This window comes from Xenopus tropicalis, chromosome 4 (assembly GCF_000004195.4).
Source record: "Xenopus tropicalis strain Nigerian chromosome 4, UCB_Xtro_10.0, whole genome shotgun sequence".
NCBI classification, from domain to species: Eukaryota; Metazoa; Chordata; class Amphibia; order Anura; family Pipidae; genus Xenopus; species Xenopus tropicalis.
In genome coordinates, this window is record NC_030680.2 from 116191777 (window position 1) to 116215256 (window position 23480).

The 23480-nt window shown below is 38.0% G+C and overlaps 1 protein-coding gene across 1 annotated transcript in view; it reads right to left on the reverse strand.

The window, feature by feature from the left end:
- Positions 1-10036: 10036 nt before the first annotated feature.
- brinp3 (bone morphogenetic protein/retinoic acid inducible neural-specific 3) overlaps positions 10037-23480 on the reverse strand; it is a 390081-nt gene continuing 376637 nt past the window's right edge. Inside the window, exon 8 of the mRNA XM_018093645.2 lies at positions 10037-11515. Coding sequence (XP_017949134.1) covers positions 10399-11515 — 1117 coding nt within the window. The 3' untranslated portion in view covers positions 10037-10398. The remainder of the gene's footprint in view (positions 11516-23480) is intronic.

A 23480-nucleotide genomic window follows, 5' to 3' on the forward strand; every position in this document is an offset into this window, starting at 1 on the left:
TAGCTGTGAGATGTGCATCTTGCCCATTTGCAGTCCCACAATACCAGAGAGTAGAATCTTTTTTAGCTATAAAACCACATGTATGGTATAGTTCAAGGATCCCCAACCTTTTAATACCTGTGAGCCACATTTAAATGGAAAAAGTGTTTGGGAGCAACACAAGCATGAAAATGATTCCTGAGGGTGCAAATAAGAGCTATAATTGGCTACTTACTAGCCCTTATGTGGACTTTCAGCCTACAGAAGGCTCTGTTTGGCATTATACTTGGTTTTTATGCAACCAAAACTTGCCTACTTACCAGAAACTCAAAAATAAGCACCTGCTTTAACTCTTTTACTGCCAAGCACGTATGGCATACGTGCTGGCAGTAAAAGGGCTTAAACGCTAACGACGTGTCTCATACGTCGTTGGCGTTTAAGCGCTGCCCTCTGCAGCGGCGGCATGTGCCGCCGCTGCAGAGGGCTTCTAACAATGACAGCCCCCCTGGGCAATGTGCCAGGGGGGCTGTCATCAGGGTCCTGCGAGCCGATCGCTCGCAGGACCCTCCAGGAAGCAGCAGATGCGATCGCATCGCATCTGCTGCTTCCTGCTTCCTCCCTCTTCCCCAGCGCCGGCCCAAATGACGAAGGAGGCGATCGGTCTTCAGGAACAGGTAAGGACTTTTTTTTTTATTGCATTTACACACTTTTACACACTTATACACACATTTACATACATTTATACACACTTACATACATTTACACACACTTACAGCACACATTTTAGCATTTTTTTTTTTTTTCATTTTTCACACTTTTATACACTTATTTACACTCATATACACACTTACACACTATCACACAACTTTTACACATGTACACACATGTATACACAAACACTTTGGTTTTTTTTTGTTTTGCTTTTTTTTTTTTTTTTTTTCATATTACCACTTTGTTTTTATTTTCTTTTACCTAAAAACTGTTTATTTTGACAGCGTAACTATTGGATCAGATATTCTGGCCACTAATTACACTGTCATGTAACTTATTTTGTTGTTTCACTGATTTGCACAATTTTTGTGGTTTTATCACATTTTATCCCTATATAAGTGTTCCTGATCTGTTTTTAGCGTAGCTTTGCCAGGTGTAACTTTGGTGTACAAAAATAACTTTACCTATTTTGAATTCATCAGAATGTGTACTTTCCAAAAATATATGGTTTTCTGGGGGTCACTGTATAGTTAGGGGGGGGTTACTGCACATAATACACTGACGGGGCTCTGTGTGCAAAAGCTGAGCTGGCAGGCGAGAAATCCTTATGCGCTATTTTCATTTTGGGTTCAGTACATACCGCAGACTTTGGTATATCTATGCATATTGGGCATCAAACTGTTCAGTAGGCCTCTGGTGTTCCTATTTGGGGTGACTTGCCTTTGTACGCAAGAAATTGTGTGAGATAAATGCGGCAAATTGCAACATTTTTAGGCGATTTTCTGAAATCTCATAAAAACCGATAACTTTAGGAAAGCTTTGCGGCTTGGTACTTTGGTGTAGAAAGGACTCTTTACCCTTGTTGGATTTGTCAGAATGTGTACTTTCCAAAAATATATGGTTTTGTGGGGGTCTCTGTATAGTTAGGGGAAGTTTTGGCACATAATACACTGACAGGGGGCTCTGTGTGCAAAAGCTGAGCTGGCAGGCGAGAAATCCTTATGCGCTATTTTCATTTAGGGTTCAGTACATACTGCAGACTTTGGTATATCTATGCATATTGGGCATCAAACTGTTCAGTAGGCCTCTGGTGTTCCTATTTGGGGTGACTTGCCTTTGTACGCAAGAAATTGTGTGAGATAAATGCGGCAAATTGCAACATTTTTAGGCGATTTTCTGAAATCTCATAAAAACCGATAACTTTAGGAAAGCTTTGCGGCTTGGTACTTTGGTGTAGAAAGGACTCTTTACCCTTGTTGGATTTGTCAGAATGTGTACTTTCCAAAAATATATGGTTTTGTGGGGGTCTCTGTATAGTTAGGGGAAGTTTTGGCACATAATACACTGACAGGGGGCTCTGTGTGCAAAAGCTGAGCTGGCAGGCGAGAAATCCTTATGCGCTATTTTCATTTAGGGTTCAGTACATACTGCAGACTTTGGTATATCTATGCATATTGGGCATCAAACTGTTCAGTAGGCCTCTGGTGTTCCTATTTGGGGTGACTTGCCTTTGTACGCAAGAAATTGTGTGAGATAAATACGACAAATTGCAACATTTTTAGGCAATTTTCTGAAATGTCATAAAAACCAATAACTTTAGGAAAGCTCTGCAGATTGGTACTTTGGTGTAGAAAGGACCCTTTACCCTTGTTGGATTTGTCAGAATGTGTACTTTCCAAAAATATATGGTTTTGTGGGGGATCTGTATAGTTAGGGGAAGTTTTGGCACATAATACACTGACAGGGGGCTCTGTGTGCAAAAGCTGAGCTGGCAGGAGAGAAATCCTTATGCGCTATTTTCATTTAGGGTTCAGTACATACCGCAGACTTTGGTATATCTATGCATATTGGGCATCAAACTGTTCAGTAGGCCTCTGGTGTTCCTATTTGGGGTGACTTGCCTTTGTACGCAAGAAATTGTGTGAGATAAATGCGACAAATTGCAACATTTTTAGGCGATTTTCTGAAATGTCATAAAAACCAATAACTTTAGGAAAGCTCTGCAGATTGGTACTTTGGTGTAGAAAGGACTCTTTACCCTTGTTGGATTTGTCAGAATGTGTACTTTCCAAAAATATATGGTTTTGTGGGGGTCACTGTATGGTTAGGGGAAGTTTTGGCACATAATACACTGACAGGGGGCTCTGTGTGCAAAAGCTGAGCTGGCAGGCGAGAAATCCTTATGCGCTATTTTCATTTTGGGTTCAGTACATACCGCAGACTTTGGTATATCTATGCATATTGGGCATCAAACTGTTCAGTAGACCTCCGGTGTTCCTTTTTGGGGTGATTTGTCTTTATCTGATCTTTATCAAGAAATTGTGAGAGATAAATGCGGCAAATTGCAACATTTTTATGCGATTTTCGAAAATGTCATATAAATCTGCAAACTTAGGAAAGCTTTACAGCTTGGTACTTTGTAGCAATAAGAAATATTTACCCATTATAGATTCGGGGGGATGTGTATTTTCCAAAAATATATGGCTTTCTGGGGTGAATGTACTTTTTTTGTAGCATTATCCCACATAAAGGATGTAAATGTGTTGATTTTGCAGGAGCTGAAATGATAGATCATATGGGGGTATGTTCCCATTGGGGCCCCTACATGCCACATACTTAGGTAAACCTATACATATTGGGCATCAAACTGTTCAGTGGACCCCTGGCGTTCAAATTTAGGGTGTTTTATCTTGGTACCTAACACTATGTGGGAGATAAGATGCTGCAAAGTGGAAGCTTTGAGGGGATTTTTGGAAATGTCATCAAAATTGCTAACTTTAGAAAAGCTGTGCGGCTTGGTACTTTGGAGTAGAAAGACATGGGTACCCATTTTAGATTCGGGGGAATGTGTACTTTCCAAAAATATATGACTTTCTGGGGTGAGCGTACTTTTTTGTAGCTTTATCCCACATATAATGATGTAAATGTGTTGATTTTGCATGAGCTGAAATGACAGAAATGACAGTATATATGGGGGTATGTTCACATTGGGGCCCCTACATGCCACATACTTAGGTAAACCTATACATATTGGGCATCAAACTGTTCAGTGGACCCCTGGCGTTCAAATTCAGGGTGTTTTATCTTGGTACCTAATGCTATGTGGGAGATAAGATGCTTCAAAATGGAAGCTTTGAGGGGATTTTTGGAAATGTCATCAAAATTGCTAACTTTAGAAAAGCTGTGCGGCTTGGTACTTTGGAGTAGAAAGACATGGGTACCCATTTTAGATTCGGGGGAATGTGTACTTTCCAAAAATATATGGCTTTCTGGGGTGAGCATACTTTTTTGTAGCTTTATCTCACATATAATGATGTAAATGTGTTGATTTTGCAGGAGCTGAAATGACAGAAATGACAGTATATATGGGGGTATGTTCACATTGGGGCCCCTACATGCCACATACTTAGGTAAACCTATACATATTGGGCATCAAACTGTTCAGTGGACCCCTGGCGTTCAAATTCAGGGTGTTTTATCTTGGTACCTAATGCTATGTGGGAGATAAGATGCTTCAAAATGGAAGCTTTGAGGGGATTTTTGGAAATGTCATCAAAATTGCTAACTTTAGAAAAGCTGTGTGGCTTGGTACTTTGGAGTAGAAAGACATGGGTACCCATTTTAGATTCGGGGGAATGTGTACTTTCCAAAAATATATGGCTTTCTGGGGTGAGCGTACTTTTTTGTAGCTTTATCTCACATATAATGATGTAAATGTGTTGATTTTGCAGGAGCTGAAATGACAGAAATGACAGTATATATGGGGGTATGTTCACATTCGGGCCCCTACATGCCACATACTTGGGTAAACCTATACATATTGGGCATCAAACTGTTCAGTGGACCCCTGGTGTTCAAATTCAGGGTGTTTTATCTTGGTACCTAATGCTATGTGGGAGATAAGATGCTTCAAAGTGGAAGCTTTGAGGGGATTTTTGGAAATGTCATCAAAATTGCTAACTTTAGAAAAGCTGTGCGGCTTGGTACTTTGGAGTAGAAAGACATGGGTACCCATTTTAGATTCGGGGGAATGTGTACTTTCCAAAAATATATGACTTTCTGGGGTGAGCGTACTTTTTTGTAGCTTTATCCCACATATAATAATGTAAATGTGTTGATTTTGCAGGAGCTGAAATGACAGAAATGACAGTTCATATGGGGGTATGTTCACATTGGGGCCCCTACATGCCACATACTTAGGTAAACCTATACATATTGGGCATCAAACTGTTTAGTGGACCCCTGGCGTTCAAATTCAGGGTGTTTTATCTTGGTACCTAATGCTATGTGGGAGATAAGATGCTTCAAAGTGGAAGCTTTGAGGGGATTTTTGGAAATGTCATCAAAATTGCTAACTTTAGAAAAGCTGTGCGGCTTGGTACTTTGGAGTAGAAAGACATAGGTACCCATTTTAGATTCGGGGGAATGTGTACTTTCCAAAAATATATGACTTTCTGGGGTGAGCATACTTTTTACTAGCTTTATCCCACATATAATGATGTAAATGTGTTGATTTTGCAGAAGCTGAAATGACAGAAATGACAGTATATATGGGGGTATGTTCACATTCGGGCCCCTACATGCCACATACTTGGGTAAACCTATACATATTGGGCATCAAACTGTTCAGTGGACCCCTGGTGTTCAAATTCAGGGTGTTTTATCTTGGTACCTAATGCTATGTGGGAGATAAGATGCTTCAAATTGGAAGCTTTGAGGGGATTTTTGGAAATGTCATCAAAATTGCTAACTTTAGAAAAGCTGTGCGGCTTGGTACTTTGGAGTAGAAAGACATGGGTACCCATTTTAGATTCGGGGGAATGTGTACTTTCCAAAAATATATGACTTTCTGGGGTGAGCGTACTTTTTACTAGCTTCATCCCACATATAATGATGTAAATGTGTTGATTTTGCAGAAGCTGAAATGACAGAAATGACAGTTCATATGGGGTATGTTCACATTGGGGCCCCTACATGCCACATACTTAGGTAAACCTATACATATTGGGCATCAAACTGTTCAGTGGACCCCAGGCATTCATATTTAGGGTGTTTTATTTGGTTACTTTATGACCTGTAGGAGATAAGATACTATAGACTAGAAGCTTTGAAGCGATTTTTAAAAAAAATCACAAATTTTGATAAAAACCAATAACTTTAGGAAAGCATTGCGACTTGATAGTTTGGAGTAGACAGACAGTTGTGCCTATTCTGTATTCCCCAGAATCTGTTCTTTCCAAAAATGTACAATTTTCTGGGATAAACCTTCTGTTAGTGGAATTTTGGCCTTGAAATCCAAAGTATGCAGTTTTTTTGGAGCAGTGCTTTGGGAATTTGGTAGTGTACTGCTGGGAGTTTTTGACCTATACAAGTGAGAAATCTCCATAAAACTATATATATTTGGTATTGGCACGTTCAGGAGACATGGGACTTTCCAAATCAGTTGTATATTCGTGCATAAAATAATTTTTGTTTCTAGTATGTGTGATTATATTATGGAAAATTTGATTTTTTTTGCATTTTTAGACATTTAGAAGCCTATATCTTGTTACAGAATTGGAATTACACAAAAATTCTACCATATTTTGAAAGCTTAGGTTGTTCTGAAAAAAACGATATATTGTTTTCCTTGGTAAACTAAAAGTCCCCCCGAGGAAAGGCCCCTAAAGTGAAACAGTGCAAAATGTTCAAAAACTGTCTGGCAATACAAGTTCCGCTTTGACCAAAATGGCTGGCAGTAAAAGGGTTAAGGCCACTGGGAGCAACATCGAATGGGTTGGTGAGCAACATGTTACTCGCGAGCCATTGGTTGGGGAACACTGGTATAGTTGTTCATTTGGCCTTGCAACAAACTTTATTTAGGAAGGACCAAGAAAGTGAGGTTGGTAAATGAATAGGGAAACATATACTGAACATCAGATTGTGTAAAGCAAATCAGGATGTACAAGGAGTGCCGTGGTGGTGATCCCAAGTGTTCCTGGGAATAGTAATAATTACTTTTTGCTTTATTTGTTTATTTAAAGGAACAGTAATGCCAAAAATGAAAGTGTATTAAAGTATTTAAAATATAATGTACTGTTACCCTGCACAGGTAAAGTTGTGTATTTGCTAAAGTAACAGTACTACAGTTTATATAAATAAGCTGCTGTGTAGCCATGGGGTCAGCCATTCAAGCTGGAAAAAAGGAGGAAAGGCACAGGTTACATAGCAGATAACAGATAAGCTCTGTAGAATATAATGGGGCTTTATCTGTTATCTGCTAAGTAACCTGTGCCTTTTCTCCTTTGAATGGCTGCCCCCATGTCTACACAGCAGCTTTGTTTATATAAACTATAGTAGTCTTTCTGAGGCAAACACACCAGCTGTACCAGCACAGGGCAACAGTACATAATATCGTAATTATTTTTATATACTTTCATTTTTTGGTGTTACTGTTCCTTTAAGATGATGTATTTGAACAAATTTTATATTCCCCTTTAGAAGTGCTGATGATTCTGGGAAATGAATATCCAATATCCTCTTTGCTTTGTTAATATTGCATAAAAGTTGCCCCACCTCTTATAAGTCAACACTGTGCAAAGGGATAATTACTTTTATAAAACCACTACACTTATATATAGTTAAGATGTATGTGTGCCCTTGGTTTGTTTGCGTGCACTCTGAAGCGTATGATCCCCGGGGATGGCAGTTTCCTATTTAGGGTTTCCTATTTAGAGATTTATAGTGTTTTTATAGTGATCTGCAATGTTCAGTTTGCCTTTAACCTTTAGACCAGCATTATTTGGGGGTTTAGGTTTTTATTAAGGATTCACTGCACTGTATTATTTCTATATGTGCTTCCAACGTATTTCATTTTTTTCTATTCATAAACCAGTGCTGAATATTAGATTCAAATCCTGTGCATGTACTTGATTAAAAGTTGCAGGTGAACCAGCGGCACACAGTCTCTCAGTTTTGAAATTCCTCATAATTACAGAAACCTCCAGTTTGAATAAATATAGTTTGGTAAGAGAGGACATTTGCATTCTTTGCATTTTCCAATAATGATTTTGAGAATCCGCTTTGATGGGGTTTATTTGCAGTGTTATGTTGAGCAAATAGAACAAGATAGATTCAAATATGAAATATGAAAATGTCTGCATCAGGCGTGTTAAAATAGAAGAATATGCCTGTAATATAGTTGTATTGCTTCACAGAAACATAATTCATCATGTTGGGTTCAGGAACCCCTTTTTTAGAATTGTTTATTTTAATTTTTTTTTTATTTTTGATGTTTTTGGATCCAATAGGTTTTGTGATGATAGAACAGTATATCTCCATTACTCACCCACAACAAAATCCATCATTATGCTGAATTTAACAATTAATAAAGGGTTGCACATCCTGAACCATGTGATAAAAAAGGGTGCAGACTTCACCAATTAAAGGAGAAGGAAAGGTAAAAACTAAGTAAGCTTTATCAGAAAGGTTTATATAAATACAGCCATAAGCTCTCACAGAAACGCTGCATTGAGTCCTCTATCAAAAGAAACACAATTCTTGTTTCCTTTTTTGTAAACATGTTGTTCGGGTGTCCCACTTCCTCTCTCAGAAAATCATTAATTGTCTGGGCCGAAGTTTGCGTAGCTCTCTCCTCTCTCCCTTCTCCTGCTCTCCCCCTCCCACAATGCTAAGATCTCCCTTCCCCTCCCCTAGAAATGTGTGATCTGAGCTAAAACGGCTAGACTGCAGACAGGAAGCTACTTAAAATGGCAGCTGCTTTCTTAAGCAAACAGAGAAGACTTCTAAAGCTCTTTACTCAGGTATGGCAATGCTTTCTGCAGAATAAATACATTGGTTCTAGGTGGCACTAATTTGGCAAATCTATTGGCAGTAACATGCCAAAATGCCTTTCCTTCTCCTTTAAAGGTTTAAACAAACTTTGAAATCATATCTGACTGCAATTCTCCTACTAATGTTTTTATCCTGCATCCATGTGTTTTCAGACAGAGCTCCAAAGTCATTTTAAAATTGTTATTAGGGATGCATGAATTACATGGCTATACCAAAGAGGTTTACATAGCCATCTTGTGTTCATTGATTCAGCTTCCCTATAATAATATTCTTAGACTTGGTATGTTAAAAGTGGCAGTTCACCTTGAAATTAACATTTTCAAGGCAGATTTATCAAATTTAGGATTTTTGATTTTTCACATTTTTCAAATGTGAGCTTAAAAATAAAAAACTCAATCGCTTGCAACTGCTATTGACTTACATGAACTCACCAGCTTTTAGATGCTGAATATGAATTTTTCGTATTTATGATTTATTGTTTTTGAACTTTTAGTTGTTCAGTAGGCATTACATGAGAACAAAACCCTGGACCCCCAACAAAGGACTCCCTCCCAAACAGTACCACCGTGGGGTTGTCGGCCGTCATCTTCACTGCTTTGGGTCCTTTTCACTGCAGTCTCCCCACAGGAGCATGTACAGCTGTAGACAATCCAGATCTTGCTTCAACTGTGCAAGCTCCATGTTGACTATTACTGAACGGAAAGGCAATGTAAAAATAGAACAATAGACCAGTTACTAAATTATTCTAGAATATTACCTTGTACATTACACTTATAGGATCTGTTATCTGGAATGCTTGGGGCCTTGGGTTTTTCCCTAATCTGTCTCTTCATGCCTTGGTCTAAAAAGTATATAGAAATGAATTATGATTATGATTTTTTAGCCTTCAATAAGGATTCATTATATCTTAGTTGGGATCAAGTAAAAGATACTGTTTTATTATTATTACAAAGAAAAAGGAAAATATTTTTTGAAATTTGAATTATTTTATTAAAATGGAGTCTATTGGAGAAAGACTTCCTGGAATTTGGAGCATTTTGGATAACGTGTTTCTGATAAAGGGTCCTATATCTGTATTATAAATGTTTTTAAAGCAAACTATCTTATAAAGTTAAATGTTTTTTTTAGTTTACTAAATCCCCCTAAAAAAACAGTTTGCTTTATAGCACCATGGGTCTCAAGTGGGACCCTTTTACCAGCCCTTGAAAGGTACAATAACTATGGTTGTATATTGGGGTATATATTCTTTATTTCCCCATTGTTTGCACAGCAGTATTTTTAGTTTGTGAACTCTTCTTCTGAAAGTGTTACTATAATGAATAAGAAAGTGAAAATGAAAAATGGAAATAGGTTAAAAATCTCCCCCAAGGAGTTAGACAGTAGAACGCTGTTTTGGGATACCTTGCATCAAGTGCATTTATATGTATAATCCGAGGACTCACTGTGCAATTTCTCATACAATTGTTTATCACAAAATAACTCACATCGTAGAAAAAAAAAGAATCCCAAAGCATTTCTTTTTAATAAGTCTTCTGCTACAAAATTTTATTGGTATCCTTTTATGTTCCCTCTAGAGAATGTAGTGCGCAAAAGCACTGCCTTGGAACATATAAAATTACAAAGGAAATTTGTTGTAAAAAGTAGAATTTCTTCTAGATTGGTGTCAGTATTTATTTCATTCATAAACGAAAAAAAAAAAATTAAGATATATTTTCATAGTCAGCAAGTTCATGGTTTAAATTGCCATCATGTGTTATTGACTGATATAACAGATATTGAAAAGACAATTTCATTGTACTCTTCAAAACATAAACTGCTCCACAAAAGCACTGTAAAAACTCTTTGAAAGTTTTGCATTGTGCTTGATTTCTAAGGTTAACTACATAATTTGGTTGTCTCGTATTCAATTGTGTTTGGTAATTTTTCATTGAAGGCCTGCAATGCAGACAGGATCCTCACTACTTCACTGGTAGACAGCTTAAGTCTGTGGCGAAGCAGGCAAGAGAAAAGGTCTAAGCGCCGTTGACCTGGGGGAGAAAGTTTATTCACACGGTCCCTTATCTCCAGCAGCTGTAAGAGAGCCGAGTCCTGAGAGCCCTGAGTATAGGGATAATCCAACTGCAAGATTAAGTCCCGTATGGCTTCAGGGTCAAAGTGCATGCTGTAACCAAAAACCTGAATGCTGTTAATTTTCATGTATCCGAGGTTGCGAGAAGGATCAAGAAATTCCAGCGGCTCATAGTAGATACTTTCATTGCCATTGGGGCCATTAGACTTTATACGACTCCTTAGGTAGATGTGAACTGTTTCAAAAAATGTCTTCCACTTATTCCCTAATGTCAAGGACCAGTTGTAGCATTGTAGTGGCAAGTCCAGCTTAGTCCGTTCCCAGTCTGGGAAGTTGTTTTCATTGACAGGCATAAACCAGCTCTCAGAGTGACTGCCTCCAAAAGGATTAACATATACCGCCAAAACAGGTTCCAAGGTGCTATTTTTCGTTAAGCAGATCTGAAGAGAAAGACCTAAGATCATATGAACCATGTTGGCCTTATACTTATTACTTTTTAAAGTTAAGAGCATTCTCTTGCGCCAGGATGGGTCAAACCAGCTATTGAGCCTCATATCATTACTGATAAATATGGCATGGACCTCGATTCTACGATCATTCTTTTGGAGCAAATATTTCATCTCTGTGTCTTGCATGTCAGTCTCGAATCCAATATAATGCTCAGTAGAATCAGCTACTTCAGGCTTGCAGAATCCTTGGCTAAGCATGTATCCGGTGTTACAGTTTCCACATCTGGTACGATTGTCTTGTGCGCATGTCTGGCAAGCTGCCCCATCTCCAACAACACATGGTAGGTTGGTTTGACAAGACACTTGGTCATTTGGGCATGTGCATGTATGGGTTTCTTCTGAGAAGCTTCCCAAAAGGCCATTCTCGTTACAGTATAGAAAAGACTGAATTCGATTTAGCCAGTAAGATGAAGATCTGTAAAAATATAAAACAGAAATGAATACAAAATTAAAATTTACTTCACCTAAATTATTTTCTATTAACAAAACTGTCATAATAATTTAATGTTTCCCATGAAATGCTATAATAAGCACAACATACAACGAAGCACAGTGTGGAGACTGACACCCTAGGCATTTTATACACAGTAATCGCCATTGGGTACACTCAAGCATATTATACAGTAGGAGATAGTTGGTACCGATACCCCAAGCACATTACACAGTAAGATTTAACCAGTGCCCATTTGGCAACACTGGGCATATTTGCTCCTGGGCAGTATCACGTAGCAACCAGTTAGCTTTTGTGCTGACAGCTGCAGGTGAAACAATTACAGCAACAATTTGGATGCCACATGATACTGCACAGCTTCTAATTTGCTCAGTTTTGATAAATGAGCCCCAGTGAGCCCCCAATCATAATTGAAGAGAATGAGAGGCAGTTATGTTTTATTGCCTTTAAAAAAGCCCAATATGGGTGAAATGTATGGCAGGCGCTAGAGTTTAAATAAATTGATATTGGGCTAGGTGTGTGAAGCAGCAGGCAAAGACTGAATGTGTGTGTGGTGCGGGTGGCATGGGTGCAGTGCGGGTGGTGTGGGTGGGTTGATGTGATTTGGACCTGGCAGGGAAAAGCCCCGGAAGGCAGGGATAGCTCAGAATGAAATATATGAATCGCCCATGTTGTACCTGCAGGCACACCAACAAATTAACCACTTCATGCTTACCAATGCAGGCTGTTGGAATTAGCCCACATACATGAAATATTGATATTGGGCAATGTCATATAGTTGTTCAAATGAGGGGTGATAAAGGTGGGATTGTGATGTCCATGGTACTGAATACAATCAGTACAGCTCTTTTAATGGCTTTTACCTCAAATGTGCATTCTTTGCTTTTCCTTTATTCTTAGCAATTTTTCTCCTGCTTTCCTTCCCCCTCAATATTTCTCTTTGTTGCACCTTATTCACCAAATCCTATTCTGTACCCGTATCTTCTTTTTCCATTTATTTTATCCCTTTTAATATGTCCAATTTCCTTTTTAACATTAGTAGTCATCCAAAGTTTCCCCTGCATCTGTTTTATTCTTGCCCCCATACTTTCTTCTTTTATTTATCCCTTGCAGTCATGCTGATGTGGTTAATAAAATATGGTGTCCACAGAATGATATCTACATTTAAAACAGGTTAAGTGTATGTTACCTTATCTACTAGAATGGAGAGCTCCCCTACACAGTGCTGGGCATGCCTCACATTTTGACAATGAGTGCAGAGGGCAGGGTTAGCAGCTGGTCAGTTTTCTGACAAATTTGGCTACAAGCTGTGGAATGTTTCTAAAGTACCAACCCACCGAGGCAGGGATTAGGGCTAGTTTTTGAAGCTTTAGCAGGTCTGTGCTTTGGAAACACACCAAATTACCCTTCATTGTTCCTGGCCCATCTCTTCCAGTGCATGCTAAGTAATGTAGTGTTTATTTTAAAATTTTGCCTTCTGCCAAGGTTAATGGAAAACTACCCAGCATAAATCTATTTGGCAATACTTGGATGTTTTCCTGTAAACTATAACAATCTGCATGTATTGGGCATAGAGGGCATGACAATCAGTCATCCTAGAATGGCTTTGCAAAGTGCCCCCCTCCCCCAGTTCCGACTCCTATGGTATATTGCACCACCACCCAAAGATATACTTTGTAACAAGGCAAAGTGAACCAATCAGTGAACAGCTCTTAATAGTCTAGTGTGAATCTTTATGAATGCAAGTGCCAGTACAATGCTCTAAAATGGATAAAAAAAATGCACTTTTATATGTGGTTCAGTTGGTACTTTGCTCCCATACACACAACTTACGACTTGCATGCAATACTAATTCACCCAGTGCCGATTCTGGAGCTGCTGCAGCCAAGCCACTTAGAGCTTTAGCATCGGAGCAGGTCAAGGGGAGGCTGAATCGCTAGTGCAGTGATCACTATTGTGCTCTCTGCACTAGCAGAGCTGAATTTCAGTTTAAATAAACGTAAATTCAGCTCTTAAAGTAAGCAGAGACTGCATTTTGCTGCTCCTGGTAACTGGCAATGTACCGGTCCTGTCTGTTCTGATGAATTGCGTGCAATTGTGTGCAGGCGCAAAGTAAAGGGTGTGTGGACATGGGAGTTTTTTTCTCAATGCCTTGAGGAAGTTATACATTTAGGGTTCTTTCAATAGGTATGGGGACAAAGTAAGGTTTTAGAATTAAACATTCAATTAAATATTCCTGCTGATTTGCCACCATATTTCTCATAATACATTGTCCTCTGGAGGTCACTGTTCCAAAATAGTCTTTCATATGTGGTGCAATCCCTTATCCAGAAACCACCAGGTCCCAAACATTCCAGATAATAGATTCTATACCTGTAATTCCTATACATGTGAATCTATGCTTTATAGCTTGTTACTAAACATTTACAAGTCACGTATATGTAAGCCCTACTGATACTTTCCCTTTAACTCTTGTTATAAAGTCAAACCATTTAATTCCTGTAAAAATAAACTTATTTGAAAAAATCACCTTTCACTGTGATTATGCTGGCTCGGGTTCAGAAGCTGCCTATTATTCAGTTCTTTAGCCAAGAAATCTCTCATTATGTATTTGAAACACCAATAACACCATTCATCTATGGATCAGAATATACCAGAAAGGTTGGGAAATTAATGGGACTTGCCTTTCAGTTTGACAATTCTTGGCAACTCCCAGCGTGAGGTCCCTGAGATTATGTTAACATTTTCCTGTGCTAGACTTTCATTTCCTAAAAGAGACCACCTGTCTAGCTGAGATTGGATTGAAAAGGAGAAAATAATAAAAATAAAACTAATCGAATTCAGTTGGCATTTCTCGAGTTGTCACTCCTTGATTGCTGGACTTTAAATGGCTTCGCACAGGTTATAAAGATGGAGGATACCGAGGCCATCAGATAAAATACAGTGGTTTTGATAAAGATATCCAAAGGGAGAGTAGTAATGAAAACATTACAAATGTGTGTGTATAAGTTAGAGAAATTCATCTAAATCTCCACTGATTTTGTGTTTTATACTATGAGCAATAAATAGATGGATTTATTTATTTTTCTTTTTGTGTTGACAGATCTGTGTCTCCATAGAATACCATAGTTCTGAAGAGAAACCTTCTCTGTTAAAATATATGAAGATATTTTTCATTTATTATGACTAAAGTAAAATGAAACATTAGACAAACAGCAATGTTTACTCCTAAGTAAAAGAAACACTTGCTAGGCAAATAATGTAGTTTTGGTGGCAATCATTTTCATTGCACTCTAATCACTCAAAAAGGACGTAAGGAGCAAGTTAAATATGTTTTTATTTTCATGTCTGTCATTTGACACTTCCTGACTGTTCCTTCTAGTGTTTGAAACTCCAGCAGGGGGGCGGGACAGTGACATGCAATGACATGGCAAGCAATGATTACCTGATCATCACGTCAATCATGGATAGTACTGACCAGATTTTATTGGACGGTACTTTTGGGTAGGAGTGCGTTTGGTGGTGACACGTATAAACTGTTTAAATGCAATTTCCGAAAAATTTGAGAAATAAACCAACGCTTAAGATTCATAAAACTTTGTGACTTTTTTAGACTGACAAAAAGTACACCAGGTTTAAGCTTCCGAGAACCACTGAGACCTATGGAGGCTTTGAGCAGTAGGAGAATAGAATAGTCAGTGACAGCCTGTCCTTGGCACATTTTCAATGAGAAGTTAATTCCATCATTATTTTCTATTTCTATAACTATATATATATATACACATATACCAACATCAATGTTAACTGTAGATATTAGTATCACAATAGCCTTGGATACTATGCTTGTTCAAGAACTCATCCAGGCCCCTCTTAAAGGCATTAACAGAATCTGCCATCACAACATCACTAGGAAGGGCATTCCACAACCTCACTGCCCTCACCTTGAAAAACCACCTACGCTGCTTCAAATGGAAGCTCCGTTCCTCTAATCTAAAGGGGGGCCTCTGGTGCGTTGATTGTTTTTATGGGAAAAAAGAACATCCCCTGTCTGCCTATAATCCCCTCTAATGTACTTGTACAGAGTAATCATGTCCCCTCGCAAAACAACCCCAACCGTGACAGTCTAACCTCATAGTTTAAATCTTCCATCCCCTTTACCAGTTTAGTTGCAGTCTCTGCACTCTTTCCAGCTCATTAATATCCTTCTTAAGGACTGGAGCCCAAAACTGCACTGCATACTCAAGGTGAGGCCTTACCAGGGACCTATAAAGAGGCAATATTTGGTATGTAGGGAAGGGGCATTGTGGGAGGAGGCAGGCAGGGAAATGAAATGTGGAAAGAGGTGGCGGTTAGCTGAGGGCTGCTGAGTGGGGGTCTTTAACAACACTCTCAGTACAGTGAATAATGATCATTTAGCAACAGAAGGCTGTTAACTACCTGACATATTGCATAGTTGCCTTACTCCTCAGTACATGGTCTCTGTGTTACAAATTAGGGGGAATTGTCACTTTGTAACTGGCTTCCCACAAGATGTAAATTCTGCTAATAATAATAAAGTAAATAGTTACTGGGAGATTGGATACTTTTTAATGATGTCGCCAATTTTATATATAGCAATAAAGGTTATGGACTTTGAGCCGTGCCAAGTTACAACATTTCTTGTAGAAGTTGGCAACTCCTGGGCCAGTGACCATATGATGAGAACAGTCAAGTCATGTGGGATTTGGAATGAGGCATGCCACTTGCCATTTACTGATGCACATTTACTGGCAGTCAACCAAATTTGTTGATAATGACCAAACTGGTTGTCGCAGTTCATATTTAGGGGCCAATTTAAGATACCAAAGTAAGACAGCATCTGTGATAAGTGATAAGATTGTATTTTAAGACAAGCATGAAGATATGAGTTTATGCTATTTAAAGTGAAAGTGCACCTACAATAAGAAATAATAAGAAAATAGAAATTATTTGTTTTTTGTAGTTTATTTTTAATTAAACAAAAGAGAATGGGTCTTATTTTCATCTAGCAGTAACAGTAATAGGAGAAATTATTCTGGATGTACCTCTGGATGCCTGCAGCTATTGCTGTTGAAGTATCTATCATATCATCATTCCTAGCTTCAAATTCACATTTTAAATAGCTTTCAAGCATTATTGATTGATATATCTGAAGACAGATGACAGATGAGAAGACACTTTGATATATTACTATTACAAAAAATGTTATCTTTTTAAAAATCAAGCACTATGTACGAGGGTTGTGCTTTCCAGTCATCATAAAAGGGAAATAGAAAATAGTAAATATACTTATCTCATTTGGTTTTGGAGGTAACCAACTAAATACCAACAAGATCATTGGATGATCAGGTTTCCATTGCTAGATCTACTTTAGTGCAATAGCACCTTAGTTTGACTGACCAAAATCATTTTAAGGAGCCTTATACCCAGACAACCATAACGTTTTAAAATGGAATATGTAACCATCATCAGATCTAGATTGTAGTGTCTGGGATATCAAGTAGTTTACATTTATACTGTATGTTCCCTTTTATCTACTGTGTGCAATATGTTTGGCCGGCTCGCCCCCATCCCCTCCCCTCTGTGTGTGTGTGAGAGGGCACAAGTGTGCATGTACAGTGACATTGTGCCAGGAGGGGGGCGGGGAGGGAGGCACGCAATAAACTTAATATATTTTTTTATGGTCATAGTTAATAATCAGTATACTTATTTTTCTTTCCATCAGTATTAAAAATTAGATTGTCAGGTCTTTGGAACAGTGATTAACTTAGGCAGAACTGGAACTGTTGGCAGGCAAAAGAGGTATGTGCCTATGGCGCAAAAGTGTGTGTGGGGGGGTTGTTAGGCATATAAGCATAACTCATATAGTCCTTTGAGTTCTAGCCCTTCTGTAGCTTGTCATCACCCTGGCTTTTCAGAGCTCCCTCCCACTTTTTCATTGACTTGCTTATCACTGCTCCCTCCCGCTTTGCCCCATGACCCGCCCTCCCCCGCTCTTTGTGTTGTGTGGGTACCTGGGCAGCAAGGGAAATCTGGAACATTTATTCTCCTACCCCCCCCCCCCCACACACACACACAATAAATGTTCTAGATTTCCCTGGAATTTCCCTGGGGTGATGACTGACATGACTGATGGGCTCTACCATGGGTGCAATCAGCCTTTGGCCTTTGGCTAGCACTCAACTGAAAGCACCCACGAACTTCTTTATGCGGCTACTGCTCATTTTCCTATAATTAATATGATAGTACATAGTAGGGATCTACCTATTTAGTATGCTCAGCACACCATCTGAAGTCATTTTGGTTCTATCATGTTTTATATATACGTGTATATATATATATATATATATATATATATTGCAACTGTGCTGTGTGATATGACGTGTTTCCCTGTCTGCAAAGGTTAACAAAATGTATATAATCTGTAATGAATGAAAATAATGTTGCAATGAGTGTGGGGAGATGAAATAAGAAAAAAACCCAATAAAAACCGCAGTCTATTCATAAATGTAATCCCTAATTCCTTATATATACATGAAATTACAGTCTAGGAGTACATTTTATTAAAATTCACATTAATGAAATTCAGCAGCTATTTCTAATCATAGCTAAGCCATTAAATGTGGTGCAGATGTTGCATCCGCAAAAATAAATAGAATTTTCTTTAATAACTACACAACAATTGAGAAGAGAACTATTGACACAGCTTTCCAAATTACTATCTATCCATTTAAGTAGGCAAACAAATCTCAAAGAGATGAGAAATCTACATGTTACAGAAATGAAAGTGATGTCTGAATTACATTTTTAAGCAAACACACCTGCTCCAGCATGTAGGCTTTAATAATGCAACTTTGACTTAACTGAACAGAATGTTCCCTACACTCAAACTATGGGGCTGATTCATCAAAAAAAGGTAGTTAGAGCTCAACTAAAATCAAGATGTTCCCCCTGTTCCAGGATGCTCGGGACCTGGGGTTATCTGGGTAATTTGGATCCCTATACCCTTTGGGGCAAATTTATTATGCGCTGTGAAAAATGGCAAAAAAAATTGCCACACTTTCCCACGTAAAAAACGGCATCATTTTTGTAACAGATTTTTTCTTAGAGCAAAATCTGTCAGAACTTACTTACACAAAGTCTAAAGCAGCTTAAAATAACGGAGTCAAATCTTGTACTCAGACAGCGTAAAATAAAACACACCTTGATAAAATTGCCATTTATTATTACACACAGCATTTTTCACTGTTTTTTGGCAAATTTCATTTTACACAGCATAGTAAATAAACCCCAAGGTCTACTAAAAAATCTATTTTTTTTCCAGTGCCCCTCCTGCCTAGTCTAACCCCGAATAAAGGTGGCCATACACGCTAAGATCTGCGACCTCGCCAAGCGAGCAGATCTTTTCCTGATATCCCCATCTACAGGTATAGGCGTATGTCGGTTCAGGGCAGGTTTGAAAATCAGTTGGATCAGGGACTGCATCAACAAGCCGATGCAGTTCCCGATCCGACTGATTTTCAAACCTGCCCGATCCAGTTCTGGCCAATTTCAGGCCAGATATCGGTCGGGCAGGCCCGTCGTTAGTGCCCATACATGGCCGATAAGCTGCCAAATTGGTCTAAGGGACCGATATCAGCAGCTAGAATCGGCACGCTAGAGTCGGCACTTGTATGGCCACCTTAAGCTGCTTTTTAGCCATGGGGGGTAACTATTCAGATTGAAATAAGGCTAAATGGCCCAGAATACTCAGCAGATACCAGATAATCTCTGTAAAACACCATAGTATTCTACAAAGCATATATGTTATCTGCTGTGCCTTTTCCTCTTTTGTCAAGCTTGAATGGCTGCCCTCGCGGCTACACCTTAGCTTTTTTATATAAACTGTAGTAGTCTTTCTGAAGCAAACATACAACTATTACCAGTGCTGGGGAAGAGTACATTATATTTTAATTATTTTAAAACAATTTTATGTCTTGTGTTACTGTTCCTTTAAGTTATTGACAGAGCTAAGTAACAGGAACACAACTTGGTTGTAGAAAGAAGAAAAGCTAAATACAGCATTTGCAATACAGATGAGACATGTAATGTACAGTATATTCGAAAAAAATGGAGAACAGAAGACAGAATAAGGTAGCTAAGTATAGGGAATGCCGCTTGGGATCTCAGAAAAACAATAGATAATATACAATAGCTCCCATGTAATAGTATTTGCTGCTATAAATATATGCATATATACTTATTGATTATTGTTGTGTATTTATATCCAAGGGCCATTCTGTTGGTAAACCCAAGACAGAACCTCTATCTGCAGTACACTCAAGCTTCCCAGGCTTAAAAATCCACCTTAAGTTATGATCATGGTTTCAGCACTTTCACCTCTAGCCAAAGTTGCTGCTTTGGAACGGTTCCACTTCCATCAGATTATCAGGGAATTATATTATATCAGGTCAGAGCCGAACACTTTATTTTGACAGTCAGTAATTTCTTTAAATAGCAAACCTGCTTCATCAGACTTTCTTTTTCCATGCTGAAGTAATTGGTTGCTCTTTTTCCAGTCATTTAAATACTGTAAAATGTATACATTAGTCGCAGTGCTTTGCTCCTCTGGGCATGAAACGTTCTTGCTTTGAGAAAGATTTACTTTCATATATGTTGGTGATAGTCAGCTTGGCACTGCACTGGCGATACTGGGAGCTGTAGGAGCCCCTTAGTGCAACATTATGCACATCATTCATTTCAATGTTATTGCTACACACTCTAATTGTACTATATATGTTACAAATAACTACAGCTGGATACATGCTTTCTCCCAATAGTCTGGTTGTGCTGTATTACAATTGTAGAACTTGTTCCTTTATTTTAACACTATTGCAAACCTGTGACTGAATGCAAATTGATTTTATAAAGAGGCACTTCATAACCTGTAACAGTTTAGTAGAAAGTATAAGAGCTGCCTGTTTAAAGGACAGTAACACCAAAACTCGAAAATGTTTTAAAGTTATTCAGATATAATGTACCGTTGCCCTGCACTAGTGAAAGTTTTGGGTTTGAGTCAGAAACACTACTATAGTTCATATTTATAAGCTGCTGTGCAACCATGGGGGCAGCCATTCAAGCTGCAAAAAAGAAGAAAAGGCACAGGTTACATTGCAGATAAGTGAAGATGTTATATATTTCATCAAATATAGGTCATTGACTATTTTGTACCATTCCACCAATGGATTGAGATAAATGATTTGGCTGCCATTAGTAATTGTTTGTTTTAAGTAAATCCAGGGATTCTGTTTCATGGAACAACAGAATGGTAACAGGGGCTTTGGGTACCTCTATCCCAGTGATGTCTTTACAGTCTGACAGCACTGATGGCACCCCTTTCTAGGCTACATCTTCAACCTAAATTGTTGCAAAGTTGACCAATCTGATTCAACCTCATGGGGGAGGGGTTAACATTAATATAATTAACATTATATTAATTACTCAGTATATTATAGCTTATAGTAGCTTATATAAAAGATAAATGGTACGGGTGATGAGCATCAATTGCACATATAAACTCAAAGCTTTTAAGGTCTCTAATGTTTTTAATGTTTTAACCTTTAGATTAAGGGTGTGTACTAATGGTCTGCTCAATGTAATGTAATTTCCATTTGTTACTATTTTATCATATCTATTTTATTTTGGAGTACTGATTTGTCATCGTAGGGGGGGGGGGGCATGTCTGAATTGTGGTTTTTGCAATCCAAGGCTGAGAAGTATCCAGCATCTTCAGTACTAGGTAAATATTTTATATATAAAGTGGTGCGAGACTGGAGGGATAGGTGTCTAGGTTTTGTTTATAATTTAGAGAAAACAATGTTGGAATAGTAGAATTAAGTAAAATATGTGCGTGGAGATCAATTGATGTTGTTTTATTTGCCCAAACTAATGAATGGAAGATTCCTTTCACCCATAACTAACTGAAATGAGGAGTCTGGGTGACCCCAGCACACCATTTAATTCTGAGAGGAGGGAGTGGCAGAGTTTGAAAAGGATTTTAGGAAGAATAGACATCTTCCCATCTGGGTCAATTGCGTGTTTGTGTGCAGTTGAAATGTGTGGTGTCTGGCGAAATTTGAAATTCTTCAAGCCTTACACTAGCTAGTGTAAAATAGTGAGCCATCGCTCACCCATTTCGCTTCAAGTTCAGGAATCTAATGTGTAGTTCTTTTCCCCAGATTTTAACTCCAGACTGGGGCATATAGGCAGGTTGACTGCCTATATACATTGATCAAGAGCAAATTAGCTTGTTCTTGGCAGTATACATGCCACATGGGTACAGCTCTTGGCTATGACTTTGGTGAAAGGGCAAGCAAAAGGTGAAGAAGTTAATTATTATTCTACAATAATATTTATAAATTCATAAGATGAATAATACGGTAATTTCATATGTTTAAAGAACTTCAGTAATACATTCTAATTAATTCTGATGTAAATCAAAGTATTTCTCAGTTTCTCAATTAAGGAATTTCTTAAGTATTTCTTATTTCTATATATAATCAGGTGAATGGATAGTTTTATATATTTGTCTTTGGAAGACAATTTTTTAAATAAGGACTTGATATCAACAATTAATCAAATTCTTTTCCAGATCTTAGAAGCATGTTAAAGTTTAATTAGCTTTTTATCCTCCAGACACTGCTGTAATTATTTTTAGGTTTCTAAATTGTATTGTATTTAACCAAAATGATAATGCAGCTCTCTGATTTCAGTAGCTTAGATTCAGCCTGAGTTCTGAAATAAGATTGGATCCCGAACAGAAACAGCTTAATTTTCTGGGTAAATTGAGTTCATGTTTCACAAAAACAAATGTCTTATTCTGTACTAATTCTTTCTGTCTGTCTGATTGTGTGTGTGATACAATCTCTTGTTATGAGAGTACATCTTGGGAGGGTTAGTGATTTTCCCTGTAGCTGGAGAATGGGAGATCTAAGACAAGAATTGTGAGGACCTGGTCTGACCCACTCTGTGGCATTGACCAGCTGTTCTATTATCATTTTGTTGAGGACCAGCTGCTACAAAGAGAAAAGCCTGTTTAAATATGAATAAATATGGCAAAAATAAGATACAGCATTTTGGCTAAAATATGTGCACTTGTGTGCCGTGCCAAGCCCCCCCTTATTATATGTGAGTCCTACACCGTCTATTTTTGTACTAAGGGGCAGACTTATCAATATTTGTATTTTTCCACAGTATAAGTTTTTCTTTGCGTAGAAAAACATGAAACTGAATAATTTAAAAAAAAGTGAATTTTCACTATTAAGGGAAAAAAAAACTTGAAAAACTCTAATGTAAAACGTTGCTATCTAAAAACTGGCAATGTTGTGTAGAAGTCAATGAGAGCTGCCCTTGTTAAAATGTTTAGGCAGTTTGAGTATTTTGAATTGTTTTAGATATTTTTGGAACTTTGTGCCCCATTAAAACATTGATAAAATTAGGAATTTGAGGTATTTGTGTTTTTTTCTATAGTGTTTTTTATTAGGATTTTTTAATAAATAAGGTATCAATCATTTTTTTTTTAAATTCGAGGTTAATCAAAGTAGAAAAATCTACAAAAGTTACACAAATATGAATTTTGATAAATAAGCCCCCCATCTTCAGGAGCATTTAAAATCATTAGAGGCAAGAGAGGAAATTTCAGGCTAAATAAGAAATAAAACCCTGTGAGTACTTGTCTAATCTCCCCTTGTACAGTTTACAAGTCAGTTGCCCATAACAACCAGTCAGATCTTTGCTTTTATTTTCTAACTTGTAGGTGACCATTCAACTCTGATTGGTTGCCATGGGCAACATGATTGGTAATGTTGGCCCCCACAATATAATAAATATGCCCCTTGCTGTATTATTAGTGCAGGACTAGCCTACATTCTGG